This window comes from Motacilla alba, chromosome 6, assembly GCF_015832195.1.
Source record: "Motacilla alba alba isolate MOTALB_02 chromosome 6, Motacilla_alba_V1.0_pri, whole genome shotgun sequence".
NCBI classification, from domain to species: Eukaryota; Metazoa; Chordata; class Aves; order Passeriformes; family Motacillidae; genus Motacilla; species Motacilla alba.
Genome location: NC_052021.1, coordinates 11,074,700 through 11,089,728, shown reverse-complemented (window position 1 = coordinate 11,089,728; position 15,029 = coordinate 11,074,700). Strand labels below are relative to the sequence as shown.

Sequence of the window (15,029 nt, the reverse complement as noted above, 5' to 3'; positions counted from 1 at the left end):
TAGGAGTTTGTAATAAATAGAATATTAAACCTGGAATTTCTCTGGAGCTTTTGGTATTTTAGTGACCAGAAACTATCTGGTCACAGGTAATTTTGTGAGTTTTACATAGAGAGAAAAGAGAGCAACACAGCCTGAGACAGCTATAGTTTCAGCAGCAATCACTTCTTGAAATGGAGATTATCACAATAAACAAAACCTGGCACAAATTCTTTTGAATTGTACAAATGGTTAATTTGTGATCCAGAGTGATACTTAACTGTCTTCAGTAATAGCCAGGAGAATCCCATTCAAACTTTCAAGGATCTGATCTTCAGCATCTGTGTCATCTCCACAAACCCCAAGGTATTCCAGGTGCTTATTCAGGGTTTCTAAACAGAATGGGATAGAAAACCTTGGTGAGCCAGCATGGAAAATGTTGACTTCCTTGTGGTAGTTCTTTTCAGTGCTAACATCTTATAAAATAATTTCCAGAGGGGTCATGATCTAAATATGCTCATTTATTCCAAGAGCAGGAGGTCAAAGGCATGGTCACTTCTCAGACAGCACACAGTTCTTGTGCAGGCATAAACATGCAGGGATAAAGTCTATCTGGAAACAGAAATTAATGTATAATAACTGTGGCAGAGTTTGTGGTGGGGAGGAGAGGGGAATAATTACAGGACCCAAATCAAGGCTGTCATTTCTAGACACCCGTTTATCATAAAAGCTCAGCTATCTACTTGCAGCTCAGCTATCTACTGTGGCAGGAGCCAGTAGCAGGCCCTGAAAGGATGCAAGAAACAGACGGGGTAAAATACTTCTCCCTTTGTTTCTGGCAACTTTGGCCTTTAGAAACATACCTAGTATTTATATCAATATATATCTAATACATGTTGATCTACTTTTATTTGATTTTTTTTGCCGTATAAATTAATTCATAATTTTTATCTCCACATCACACAGTTCCACAGTTTCGCTGTTGTAAGAGGAAGATGTTTCCCTTTGTTTTAAAATATTTACCAAAAAGGTCAAACTTGATGGCCTCTGTGTTGCTGTCATAAGAGAAAGAAATTATCCCTCACTATTTGCTCTTCCATGTCTGTCATAATCAGATGGATTTTTTTATAGTTCTCCTTTGTAATTCCTCTGTCAATTTGCTTAGTATTTACAGAAACTTTGATAACTTGCCTGAATATTTTTCCAGCTCACTTTTATTCTTTGTGAGGATCTAGAATTTGAAAGTGTTCTCAAGACTCAGATGGACTGGGATTCAGACAGAGATTGTCATGTTTTGTTTTCTACACTCTTAATTCTTTGTCTATATGGCTTTTGTGCAGTTAATCAAAATGATCTCTTACCTTCTAGGCAGCAGGAGGTAATTTAAACCCCACCATAATTTATAATTTGGCCATCTTTTCCCCATGTAGGTTGTTTTGCAGACACTGAGCTTGATGTGTCCCTTTATCCCCAGTCACACAAGATGATACAATTTTCCTGCAATTCTCTACAGTAAAATTTGAGTACTCCAAATAATAAAAAACCTCCTTACCATCCTGCTATTTCTAGGTCATTTATTAATATATTGAATTGCACAGGTTCCAGCAAAGGTAACCTCTAATAATTTTGGCTTTCTATTGTAAAAGCAGCCTTTATTCTGCTCTTCAGACTTCATCAGATAATCATCTCTCATATTCCAAGACAACTTAGATAAAGGTTTTTGAAAGGTTTGAGAAATTGAAATGCATTACCTGTATCTCCTTTATTGACTTTCTTACCAGCTCCTTAAAAATATGTTTAGAGACAGGTTGTGGAGGTTCACCTCCACGAAAGTCAGAGAGACTATCCTTTTTTATCATGTCTGTGTTTAGTATCTCTGTGCTTTACCATAATCCTACAATTTACCTGTGCAGAGATCAGACTTCTGCACTTTAATTTCCCACATTTCTTGCAACTGTTTTTGTAAACTCATCCCACTCTTACTGCTTCCAACTTTATTAATGCTGCTGTTGATCTCAGTGATATTCTGCATGTCACAGTTAATGATGTAATGAATCATCTTTTAATGTCTTATAAACTCTGTAGTATAGCATCCAATTCTGACAGTTGGTTACCACTTATTTTATTGTTTTGTTAGATATTTTCTGTCCTTTTAATATGAAGGTTCCTCCATCTGCTTTCTAAAACAAAAAGACCTAAAATGGGTGCAATTAATGTAAGAAATATTACTGGAAAACTGATGTCTGAAGTAGTTAATGTTTAGGATATAATGTAGAATGTTACCAAAACTGTAGTAAAATAGCATTTCTGCTTTACAAATTATTTCATTGAAAATGCTGACTCATTAATCATGCCTCAGAAATTATTTTATGAGGATTAATAATTGATCACTTATTTTTGTTTGGTGAACTCACTATATTCTCTGTCCCTAATGAATCCATTAATTAATTTTTTTTTAGTGAAAACACATGAATTCAGTGCATACAGGAATTTACCTCTGAGGAACAGAAGTGTTCTGAGCTGTTTTGAAAAGAGGATGAAGTAAAGGGAGTTGAAGTAGAACATAATAAAAAGCTGTTACTGCCTATTGAGAAGAAAAATTATTTGGCTTAAAAAATTAAAACAGTTCTTTAAAAACAGTTTTGCTTTTGTGCTTTCAAGAAGCTGCCATCTCCAGAAAAATGGCTGAATTCATGAGGTCAAGTTCTCCTGCCAAAATTTGCTGATTTAATGATTTTGTGTAAATGAAGTACAGCAGAATGCAGCTTTTTTACACAAAAACCAGAACAAAATCCAAACCACCTGAGCAACCTGACAGCTGAATCAGGTTTGATCTTAAACAAAGATCTAGTGGGAATGGGCAGAAGGCTACAGCTGCTGATTGAGCAACATGAAATAAATTAGGAACCTGTGAGATTGAATTATCTAATAATTATTCCATTATTATTGAATTCTACTTTCATCTTATCAAGACCCAAAATGTTTTGGTATTTGACTTTTAGTACTGTGTTCTCTAATTAGAGCACTAATGATGTCTGCAAATACATTTCTAAAATATTTCTAATTAGGATCTATAAAGCTATGGAAAGACGGGATTTCTTAAGATGGAGGAGGTTGCTTTACAAATAACAGGGGACAGTCTATACTGGTGTCTCATTGGGTCAGTACAGTGGTAACTAGAAATCTGGATGCTTTGTCATTGCTCCAGGGAATAGATAGTAGAATAGCACCATATGCATGATGACAGACAAAGTCCTTCTAAAACACCCCTCTGGCTTCAGTCTGTGGTATTTTGAAATCAGTAGTATGAGCACTAGCTGACTGAAGAGTTGCTTATAAAAGCTTCCCAGAAAGCAGCATTTAACTATAACAGTATTAAAATACTGGTCCCTTTTCTCCGGATTCAGAATTTTATCATGCTTGTTATTCATAAAAATTGATGAATATAACCAGCTTGAGACGGATTCCTCAATACTCCTTGTGTTTAAGTCCATGCTTCTGCAGGGGCAGTGAAGCAGACACTGTTAAGACAGTTATTTATGTGAAAAAGCAGTAGAACAGATACATATTGTGACTAAATCTGACCAGAATAGGGTATTTATTTCTGCTTTGTGAAAAATTCTGGGGTGCTGACATTTTGTTTCATCCCGTGCTGGAATAGATTGTTGGCACAGTGGAGCTAGAGGCAAACCAGAAGGATTTGTTTCAGGTTTTTTGCAGAAGTGGTTCTTGGCCAGCCGGGGGCTGCGTGGCGCGCTGCCGGGCCGGCGGGGAGCCAGGCTGGAAGGGTGCCAGCCGGGCCAGCCAGCTGGTCAGACAGCAGGGACTGCCCGCCCCCCTGGCCTCTGAGGAGGCTTTCAGCAGAATAAACGTGTTCTGAAGGAATACTGTTCGTTCTCTTGAATCAGCATTTTTGCTAGAATATCACTCATCAGCTTTAGTAATTCACTGTAGAAGAGAGGGAAATGGACGCTCGCTGCCTGCAGGGCCCAAGTTTAGAAATCTCTTGAGACTGAAGTACAAAAGGCCTTTTTCCTGAGCTGAAGGCATAGATTATTAATTCACACATAAATCTGTACATAAGATATTGAGTAAGAGGCATAAGAAACAGACTTCTGCTGTGGGAGTTGGTTTTTGAGCATCCTAATGAGAGCAGAAGCAATACTGGAGAAAATGTGCTGTAGCACAGCAACTTCATGAGGCTTCTGCAGTGGGGAAAGAGCATGAGGAGTGAGCCCTTTGGTTCCCTCGAACTACTGCCATGTCAATTCTCAGTGTTAGTTTTGACCTATGAATTCCTCAGGGAGTGGGAGAATCCCATATGTCTCACTCTTTCAGCGACTGATTTTGCCCCTTCTAAAATAGCAATGGCTTCTTTTTTTTTTCCTTTTTATAGCCGCTCACCTGTGTAGAAATGATTTTCTCTTTTTTTCTAGAAGAAGTAGAGATTCTATACTTCAATATAAGTGCTACCTGTGATATTACTTATTGTTATTTGAGTCCTGAGCAGTGTGAGGTCTGTATGAGCCGATTTGAGGGCTTGAAACAACTTAATCCAGTCAAATGCTTTGTGTTTTGCTGCCTCGTCCTTCAGTAATTTTAGATACTGAACTTATTCTTCTGTCACTTAGTTTTAGTATACTTTAGAAGGTTCTTCCATGGCTTATTATCATCAGCATTATTCAAAGCAGAAGAACAACGTAATGTGTTTTTCCAGAGTATAAAGATGAGGCAGTTACTCACAATAGAGATCTATTTAGCTTTGTCTAATGTCTCTGGTAATAGATGATTAAAGAACAGTAAAAGCAGACACTATATATCCTTTCCCAGGTATGCGTTCTTAACTTAGAGTCATCAACTCCACAGGTATCTTCTTTGGTGGAAGTTTCATGTGGTTTAATTGCACTTAAATTCATTGAAGTATTTATGTTAAATTGGTTTGTAATTTAGCTTGCAGAACATGGACTAGAGATAAATTCCACAAAGTAACTTTGGATTGAGAAAGAAAATCACTAATTCTTTTTTTTGTTGTTGTTGTTGAAATTGTCATGTGGCCTTCTCTTGACTGTAGTTTTTGGTAAATGTATTGTATCACCAGGGCAGGAAACATAAGTCTCTATTTTGATGTATTCTGTGTAACAGCTGATGGATGAGGGTTAGGGTTGAGAAACTCCTAGAGTTCTGCAGGTCAAGAGTAGCTGAAAAGCATGAGATGTAGCCTGAAGAAACTAAAATGTCAACTCATAATACTGCAAAATAGCTGTTGGGTCTGTCTAGCAATGTAATTAAAAACAAAACAAAAAGAAAAGTTGACTTGCATTCATTTTAGTGTGGCAGCCTGCAAAATCACGTTGCTGTAAGTCTCCATTTTCTCACAGTATTTTTAATGCTGTTCCCTGAAATAGATAAAAGAATTTCTGGTGTGTTGTGGCATGTCCTAAATGAACCTATGGTAATAAATGTACCTGTATGCTGAGTAGAAGTATTACTGTATAGTAGTCAAAATAATGCTCCAGGTCTTCTTGTCTGGGAATGTGATATTAAATTTGTTTCATATGAAACATAAAGGTGTAAATTGGGGATGGAGAAGTCCAGGAGGGCTGGTGAGTGTATGTGTGTTAAGAGCAAATAAAGCCTGTAAGGTCAAATATATTCCTGCTGGCTGTGAGTGGTGCAGCTACATAATTATAGCATTTTGCTGTAACCAAGGGTAGCAAAAGCTGCTGCTTTTGATTTTGTTACCAGGGAAGGGAGGAGAAAGGTACAATTCAATCCAAGGCAAGATTTATTTTTTTTTAAATTTCTCCAGTGGTGAAGTATTGTATTTCATCTCTAGACAGTCACGCAACTGTTTTGAGACTGGGCTGACTTATATTCTTTCCAATAGAGCTATCTTATCTTGCTACGTGAAGTAGAGTATTGGAGGAACAGATCCTCCATCTCTTCAGACTTTCAAACCCATGGCAAGGAAATTGTCCTATAAATCAGATAAGCTATTATCTATGTCTCCATGGAAAGCCACTTATGGCCATGTTAAAAGATACATTTTGTGTCTCTGTCACTGCACTCAGGGGTGATGAGATGTAGGAGAAAAATAACGAGATTAAAAAGGACCTGGGGAGAGAATTTTAAACTAATATCCTGAGGATGAAAGGGATATAATTATGAACAACTCCTGACCTGGCTAGTTTTTAACTCTTGTTCCTCTGCATTCTTCAGGAACTCTCTTCAAGGAGGAAAGGAGTAGGAATGTATGAGTATAGTTTTTCCTAGAAAGCTGGAGCCCTGTCATTACCTAGGAATTGAAATATATCTCCTTCCACTCACTTTCAGAATCAGAAAAGGCCTATATTTTCCCCAGTATTCTTTTCTCCTGGTCTGGACTATGGGTAATTATTCTCAATGCTAATGGCAAAAATACATAAGTGTGCACTAAAAATACCTCTTGCCTAGAACTGAAAAACAGAGGAAAGCCCACTGTGTTGTCCCCAAAATCTAGCCTTTGCTCATTGCTTTTGCAGCCTTTCTGGACTGCATTGGCCCATCCTGAGCTCCTTAGCATTCAATGCCTATGATCCCATGGGCTGGACCTTTGAATGTTTTACTATTCAAAGAACATGAGAAAGCAGCAGGTTTTAAAGGAGATTTTCACGTTTAGCCTGAGCCATAGGTGGAAGGGCTGATGAAAACAGGAATTTAAGCCTGACTGGCTAGTATTTACATTAATGTTCTCTATTAATCACAAGGATTTAAAAAACTTTATATAATCCATGTCTAAAATCCTTTTAATTGCTACTCATCAGGTAGGACAGCCATAAATGCTCTCTTTGATTCTTTGATGTGGTGTCATGCATGGCTTTTTTTTTTTTTTTTTTTTGAAATGAGGTAAAGAAATCACTTAACGGTAAAGTAGAAAAAGAAACCGAGATGGACAGAAGTTTTCAGAAAACAAGTAGAGAAATGTAGGCTCAGAAGAGGCCCTGGTAAGAGGGAGATACTGATAATTCTGGTAGTAACCCAAATTGATAGATTGTTATGGTGAGAAAAAAATGGAAATCGATTGTGAAATGGAGATTATTTGGGAGGGGGGAAGCAACTCTATATTTTTATAATTTTTGGCTTTATTCTTGGGTAATTGAATTCCACCAAGGAGGTAGTACAGAGCAAGTGTGTGTGGGGAAAAGCTGTGGGTAGAAAGCAGATCCTCTTGGCTTGTGGCTGATGTTATGCCCTCTGGAGTCAACAAGAAAAATTACTGCAGAACCCTGACTGAAAACAGATAAGGGGAAAAATATGATAACCTAAAACAGGTCAGTGAGATAAGTCAAAATAAAGCCAGCCAAGTGCAGTCAGGGAGAACATATGTGCCAAAGAGCATGAAAAGCTGCTTAATTGTATTCTATTAAACTTGCTCCTCTTTTGAGGGATGGAGAATAGGGGTAAAATTCGCTTTAGTGTAAAGGTATCACAATGTTGTAAACTTGTGTACCAGTATGTACCTTTTTACATGCCTGATAATTTAACTGACTTAGTGCTTAGGAAATAGGTCTGTTGGACATACCCCAGCTTCTTAAGCTAATCCAGAGCTCCCAGATACTCCAATTCATTATGCAAGATAAGGAAATTCTAGATCCAAAGGCTGGAAGTCATGCTTGCAGGAATAGCCACAAATATGCTGTGCTCAAAAGCAATGAGTAAAGCACTATCAGCACAATTTGTGTTTGGGTAATATTTTCAGGTAGTTTTTTTTGGTTTTTTTGTTTTTTTTGTTTGTTTTTTTTTTAATAAACAAGGGGTAAGGAAAACTTGATGGTTTGAATCAAAGTTCAACTTCTTTCACAGTTATTCGGTTCCAGGAGGTGTTAATTTCATCATGTATTGTGAAAGAGGAGTAAATTGTCAGTGCCGCAAAGCTACATGTGAGCAGACAAGCAGTCAGACAAATTGTGACAGCTGGGCATAAATTGGCTTCATTTATGGAAATGAATGAAATTTCTGTCTTGCTCACTGGAGATCTAGTGTTCTGCATTTGTTGAGTGACGTTGGTCTCTAAAGATACCTTTGATCATGCAGTTAATATACATCTTAAGTTTTGCAGCATACAGTGAATTAAAGGAACCTTTCCCTATGGTTATCATGTCTGTATGGGATGTGGGCCATAGTCTCAGCCAAACAGCATTCAGCCTAATTTTCCTGGCTCCCTAAATTTAGCTTGAAGAGCTGTCAGTGGAGAAAAAATACCAATTAGACTCCATGGCAGAGAAAACACTAGTTTCCTTTGGCTGACAACTCCGACAAGGGGCTTTTTGGCCAAGCAAAAGAGCAGCTGTGAAAAAGCAGAAGCCTTTTTGCTGATATGAAAGCATCACCCCAGCCCTCAGCTCTCCCTGCTAAACAATCTGCTGGGGGTGTAGGTGGATGTTGGGGACAGCAAGGGGGGACCCCACCAGGGAGCCCAGTGGCAGGAGACCTATGTGGAGGGATGGCAAATAACAAAGCAAATGCAATTCTTGGCCTTTTGTGCCTTGACTCCATCTAAACAGGCACAGCACAAAGGTTCCACTGTCCAGATTAAAATTCCCGAACTTCTAGGGTTTAATTAATGATGGCTTCTATGCAAGTAAACTCACAACCCTGAGCATTTGCCTGTTCTGCTTGTGTGTGACAAATGTTTGAAGAACTATAGTACAAAGTTGTATTGTAGGCCTGGAAAGGGCATTAATTTCTCTTTTGCTTCTCTAGTACAATGCCAAAAAAGTATATTTTGTCTGCAACTTGTCCTCTACCTGTGCCTGTCTTGTTCTTGCTAATTGCTTGTATGACTTCACTCAAGATCTGGAAAAAGCTATTGAGAGAGGATTTTGTTCCTGCAATGTTGAAGAGAAGGGTATTGCATGACCTATGGAGTGAGGTACCTTATTAATCTCAGAGATCTCCAGAATAAAGTGGACAGTAGTGGGAATTTGCCTAAATTCTGTAATATGTGAAATTATTTTGTGGCACTGTCTGAAATTTTGTAGTGCTGAGTATTATGATTTTGATCCTGACATGTGCTTTTGACCTATTTTATAATGAGAGAGATGTGAAGAAGATCCTTGGAAGACAGTATTGAAGTTGGTTGCATAATGGATGTGCCAGGAATACTTTTTTCTTGCATAGTGGGGGTGTGTGTTTGGATATTTTTATGCAGTATAAGAGACTTTGTACCGTAAAAAAAGATCATTCTCAGTTCTGATACACATTTTAAAAGCTATGGCCTTATAAGCTCTGTTGGTGCTTAATGCAAGTAGCACACTTCTGTAAGATGTGACCTACAATTTAGAGCTCTGCTCCAAACCCGAGTTCTCTCAGCAGAATCTGCTTACTTGTGAATCACTTTTTCTATGAAGTGTTACTTTTATGCTTGTTCCCAGCAGAGCAAGAAGGATCAGATTTTAAATGTATGCAGGTGGACACCGGTGTCTTAGCAATTTTGAAAATCCGATTTTTTTTTTTTCCTGTGTGATTTCCTGTTTATTTTAACTTAATGATGTTGACCTGGTTACTTGTGCTGTGTGAGTAGGTTTGAGCTCTGCTGCACGAGTGGGTTGGTGTTGCCTGGGCATTGAAGGTTGCAATTAGATTTTCCTGGACAAATTCATGTTCACTTAATGCTCTGGAAGCTTGTTTGATGTTACCTAGAACTATCTGCTTCAAAATTCTTGGCAGGTTTCTCTCAATTTTATTTGTCTGGAAGAAATGCTTGCAATCATTAGAAATTATCTAAATAGTGTTATTAATATCAAAATTATCTAAGTGGGTGGGAGGGGCTTTTGAGAAAAAGAAACTTACAATAAAGGGAGGGAGGGACTGTCTTTGAGCAAGTCCTAAGATTCTTTTGCTGTGCTGAACTTGTCTTGGCTGAATTTCTTTGTGGCTAGATTTCTTTCTATTGTTCTACTTTTTTTTGCACTAATAAGTTAAATAATGATAAAATGATTTGGATAAAATAGTTTTGGGATGCTAGATTCAACATCTGCATTGAACAGGAGTGATTCCAAATACTTCTGATATTTATAATAATCTTAAAGTATTCTCTAATTTGTAACATAGGGTAATTTCTTTTAAATGGATATTTGTTTTGTTATTTGTTTTTCTTGTCTGGAGTTGGTGTTTTTGAAGGAGTTTCTACAGATGTTTCAGTAAAGCTGAGCTGCTTTTATTCCCAAATGTTTTTAGACTTGTCAGGATATAGTTTTGTACTCTTAACTACAAAGGACCATAGCAAAGTCCCATTCCAGTTTATAAACAACAATATACTGTCACTGTCCTTCCCTGGACTGGGCCCTGAATGAAATACTTTTTCTGTATAGATTTAAATTGTATCTCCATTGGAAAACAGCTCCCTGTGAAAATTTGATTTTGATATTAGAATAGTAAAAAGATAATTTAGCTCTTTCCAAGTAGCACTGTATTTTATTTACTTAATTTATGTTTTTTTAATGCATGTGGAGAGATCCCAAAGCACGAGAATGATAAGTTTAGGCAAATGGATATTAAGTTACTTGGATTGCAACTGAACAAGAAGAGGGGATTGTTTTCTTTTTGTGGTTTTTGTTTTTTTTTTTAGATTGTTGGTGACCCTGTGATACAAACAAGTCCTTAGAAACAGAAAAGATGGACACATACGGAATATGAGCCTTCAGACAATCTCATCCTTCCTCAACTGCAAGAGCTTTGTTTCACAAAGCACTTCAGAAATGAGGCTGAGAGCCTTTGAGGAGTTGGTTCAAAAGTACTTTTTGGGACCCTGTTTCCCCTCCTGCAGCCTGTGCAGGTCAGGATGGCTTTATTGACTTTGGTGCAGTCTATTTCTCTAGTTCTAAAGAATAAGAGTAGCTGAATTTTCATTAGGTTGTAGACAGCAATAAGTTTGCTGACTCTGATTTATTTAAGTGCATCTGATACAATGCTTTAAAATCGAGAAGGAAAGACAACTTGTATTAAAAGCAGCAGCTGTGGGATTTCCCTATGATATTGATGTATTATGGGTTTATAATGCTGTTGAAGCAAATGGCAAAGTGCTGGGGAATGCTGAAAACTGCACACACAAGGAATTTGTAATATTTTCCAGGCTGGCTTTAGTATTGTTCGTTGTAAGGAAGGTAACACAGCCTACATCTAAAAATTGTCTGAATTGTAATATGATTTTACAGGAATGAATGGTTTTGTTGTTTTGGTTTTTTTTTTTTTTTTAAAGATAAGTTTGACAAACCTGTACTTAGAAGTGTGTGGGTTTCTGTTTGTCATTTCTTATTATCCTACCCAGAGTTTTGTACTTGGGCAGCAGAAACAGTGCTGTGTGAGTAAAATCAGGCTGGAAAGAGCAGGAACAAAAGTGGGAATAAAAACTTTGAGCCATGAGCAGCAAATATATCAAAAGGATAAGCCTTCTGAGTGGAACATTCAGAAAGTAGGACAGGTACGCATAAATGATGTAGGAGTAGAAGAAACAATCCACCAAGTTCAGCTGTCTCCACCTGAATTGCAATAGAAAATCAGTCCTATACAAATGACCCGCACAGAGGTGGTTTAGCCAGAAGCAATATCTGTGTAATAGTAATTTTTTTCCACTTATGTTTTGTTCCCATCTCTCTGACTGTTGAAAGTGCTTTTAAGTTAAATTTTGACCTTTTTTATCAGTGTCCCAGAACTACTGAAATGTTTAACTTTACTTGAATAATCATTTAATTGGCTAGGAAGGTAAATGTAACTGTAAATGGCAGCTCAGTTGTCATACTACTCTTAAAGAGAGATTATTTCACCCTTAAACATATTGAGCATTACTAAGATTAGTTCTGCTGATGTCACGAGGTCCAACTGTGACGTGAGTTCATCACATGAATGAAGGTGGAAGGCTGAGCCCTTTGATCCAGTTAGGCAATACCTTGGAATGATCTGGAAACTAATGGAAATTAAAGTCTCAAAGGTATATTTTAAATCCAGTATGAAAGACATTCCTTTCACATGGAAAGATCAGAGCTAAGGGCTTGTATTCCAGCTTTGCTTATGCTGAGGGTTGAATCATAAAGAAGCATATTCAAAGGCTGGACCACCTAAATGCAGTTCCAGTCCTCCCAGTAGTGCCTGGCAAAGTGCAGCATGTATGCAGAGGCATGTGTGAGCATACTTGCTTTGATGGATGTTGTATTTTCAATAGAGAGGAATGAATTTCAATTCGCTTTCAAATACTTAAATTTCATAACAATTCATAATTTTCCAGTGCTTTAAGTTCCCTTTTTATTGCCATTCTTATAATGGTTTACTAGTATTCTTTAAACCAGCCTTAATTTTCATGTGACTTTAAGTCTTTAAGTGTTAAGTATTGTTTGAAATAGAAGACACAAGAATTTTAGGTCATCTATAGTATTGCATTTATCATAGAACTACACTTGTAAATTTAAACAAGCCTAAATTAGTTTTCTATTTCTGTCACATACATCTGCAATTTGTAGATAAGAGAAAATTAAGCACAGACTAGAGATTGTATCTATCTATAGTTAACAAGAGCTTTACTTACCCATAAAAGCTGTAGTTCTCCAGAATGGGGACAATAAAGAACAGCTGATCTGGACGGTGAGTCTGTGTCCTTTACAGCTACCACGCTGTGAGTAAGGGGGAATATTCTATAGCTTTCAAGCTGATGAGCAGCCCACAGCATGCTCACTCTTTCCTCCTCCTGCCTTTTTCTGTGACCCTGCTCTTCAAATGCATCTAATACTCCATAATTACTTAATCCCCCACCACTACTTTTGTTTCCAGTTCTTAGATGTCATTAACAGAAATGGAAACATAGTAATTATCACACTGGGATAGATCCTTTCAGATCTCTAAAACAGTTTTTAGTGAATTTCCCTTAGCTGTCATTCAGAAGAGTGATTATTGAATATAATAATGGACAGAGTTCCAAGAGATAATAGATTACTATTGGCATCTACTTGCAGTCAGATTTAAGAGTGTTCCTAGAAGCTGATTATAAAGTCTAGCCAAATTCTATCCATACCTGAACCTCACCTGGCAGGTGATAAGTGCTTGCGAAATGGTCCAAGCCCTTCACACTCAGCTTTCAAGGCTGTGGCTAAAAGGTAAAAAAGGATTTTTGTTGTTGTTGTAAAAAAGTTTAGAGGCTGAAGGTGCCATCTCTGACTTACTGTTTTTGATCAAGTAGAACGCTTTCTGAAATATTCTTAAATATTATTTTGCAATGGTTATTAAAAAAAAGCATAGCTTTCATAGCTTTAAAAAATTGTTATTTAAAATTGCTGGTTTTGAAGCAATAGTTTGAAAATAATGGTTTTTAAAATAATAGAGTTTTTTTTTCCTATTGTCTTTCCAAGCCCACTTTATGGGAGAATTGAATCTCTAATAAATAAGAGCCAGTTATAGGACAGCTTACGAAGCATGTGCTGTATTCTATTTGGGATGCATTACAACCCCCTAGTGTTGCTGCAGCCTGAGCTAGAGGAAATGCTGTCTGCCAGTTAATACTATTTAAAGATTGTTCCAGTAAGCAGATTGAGCTTCCCAGTGTGGTGCTGCTTGGTGGGGGCTGTGTGGTGCAGTCTGTGGTTGTAACACTGGCTCCGAGTCTGTGGCTTCCTAAAACTTCACTGCACCATGGAATTATAATCACTGGGCTGATTATAACGCTGGAGGGAGTTTAATTTGCTGACTCTTAAAAAGCAATCTGATAATGAGTTTGGAGCCTGAGGATCCTGTAAAGGAGGTGGAGATGTTTTACTGAATCTCTAGCTCGATAATTAAAAAGCCAGTCCCTTTGGCTGGGCTCATGGAGAGGGAGGATGAGCTGAATTCTTTCTGGCATAATTTGTTTTTTCCAATTGAAATGACATGTCCTGCTAAGTTGCATACGAATTGGAAAATAAAAGTCCTAAGGTAAAAATTGCTACCTTACGTGCTGTAATGGGGGAAATTCCTGTGTGTATTGCATTATGTTTACATTGTCACATCCAGAAAAAAAATGCTTCTTACAGATGATGGAGAAGTAGAGCATTTAGGCTTGACTGCTTAAAAGGGACCGAGATCAGTCATGGATTAAGCTGCATGTCACAAAATTATGAGACCTTCCTGCTGGTTTAGAGATTGACAAGATGAGCTGGTTCTTGTTGGCTTTTGGGTATCAAAGGTACCACTGTTTATCGAGGTCAGAGTGCAGGCTGAGGCTTAGGCAGGATTGCCACATGCTGCCAGCACAGCCAGAGGTTGGGATATTTCTGAAATGCAAGCCAGGGGGTTAAATGTTAGCATTTTATTGGCAGAACTGATAAAGTGTGAAGCCCCAAAAGAGACAAGAACCAGAGAGGATGAGTAGCTGGTGGTGCTGCAGCATTAGGCATGCTAGACACATTCATCCTTCATAGAGGCCAGTTCCAGTGTGTTCTGAAGTCAATAGGAATTTTTTCAAAAAGCTGGATCAGGTTCATGGATATGCAGAAAATGGTAATCACAAAAAAAAAAATAAAATTAACAGTTTTCCTTGGTAAAAGACTGAAGACAACAAAGGAAACAAAATGAGGTATGTAGTAAATGCGTGAAGACAAGTAAGAAATCACATCAGATAAACACATCTTCAGTGTCATTCATCATCTTGCTGCAGTGAATACTAATGGGGGAACAGAGGTTCATAACGCTGCACAAAGCACTGACAAGCAGCCAGGTATGGAAATCCTGTGCCAAATGAACTGTGATTTTATATGCAAATGAATCAGTTTCAAAAATTGACAAAATAAGATGGTTTGGGAATCCAGATTTATAGAACAGCGCTGTCAAGCTAAAATGCTCTTTCTGTTTGCACATAATCCTGGAAATCTGTTGTAAGAGACGCTGGTAAGAACCTTGTGCAGTATCAGGTGCTGATTGAGCTGGGTGCTGTACAAATGCACAGGGAGCATTTTTTGCACTAGTAAAGTTTTACACCAAATGGAAAAATCAGAAGATATCTCATCAGCAACCTGGTCAGTGGCAGAGGCAGTGAGAGGAACCAGCAGTGTCCC

At 37.7% G+C, this 15,029-nt stretch overlaps 2 protein-coding genes across 4 annotated transcripts in view; one reads left to right on the top strand and one right to left on the bottom strand.

The window, feature by feature from the left end:
* Positions 1-12,705, bottom strand: part of LOC119702430 (rap1 GTPase-GDP dissociation stimulator 1-like) — a 35,275-nt gene extending 22,570 nt beyond the window's left edge. Inside the window, exons 1-2 of one of the 2 annotated variants that reach the window (XM_038140521.1) lie at positions 12,536-12,705; positions 258-368 (exon numbers count right to left, since the gene is read on the bottom strand). In XM_038140521.1, the coding sequence (XP_037996449.1) occupies positions 258-368; positions 12,536-12,539 (115 nt within the window). In that variant the 5' untranslated portion in view covers positions 12,540-12,705. The remainder of the gene's footprint in view (positions 1-257; positions 369-12,535) is intronic. The other variant, XM_038140519.1, reaches the window with a different exon arrangement.
* Positions 12,706-13,013: 308 nt separating this feature from the next.
* SH2D4B (SH2 domain containing 4B) overlaps positions 13,014-15,029 on the top strand; it is an 81,202-nt gene continuing 79,186 nt past the window's right edge. For both annotated transcript variants that reach the window (XM_038140523.1, XM_038140522.1), the window contains exon 1: positions 13,014-13,100. In XM_038140523.1, the coding sequence (XP_037996451.1) occupies positions 13,055-13,100 (46 nt within the window). In that variant the 5' untranslated portion in view covers positions 13,014-13,054. The remainder of the gene's footprint in view (positions 13,101-15,029) is intronic.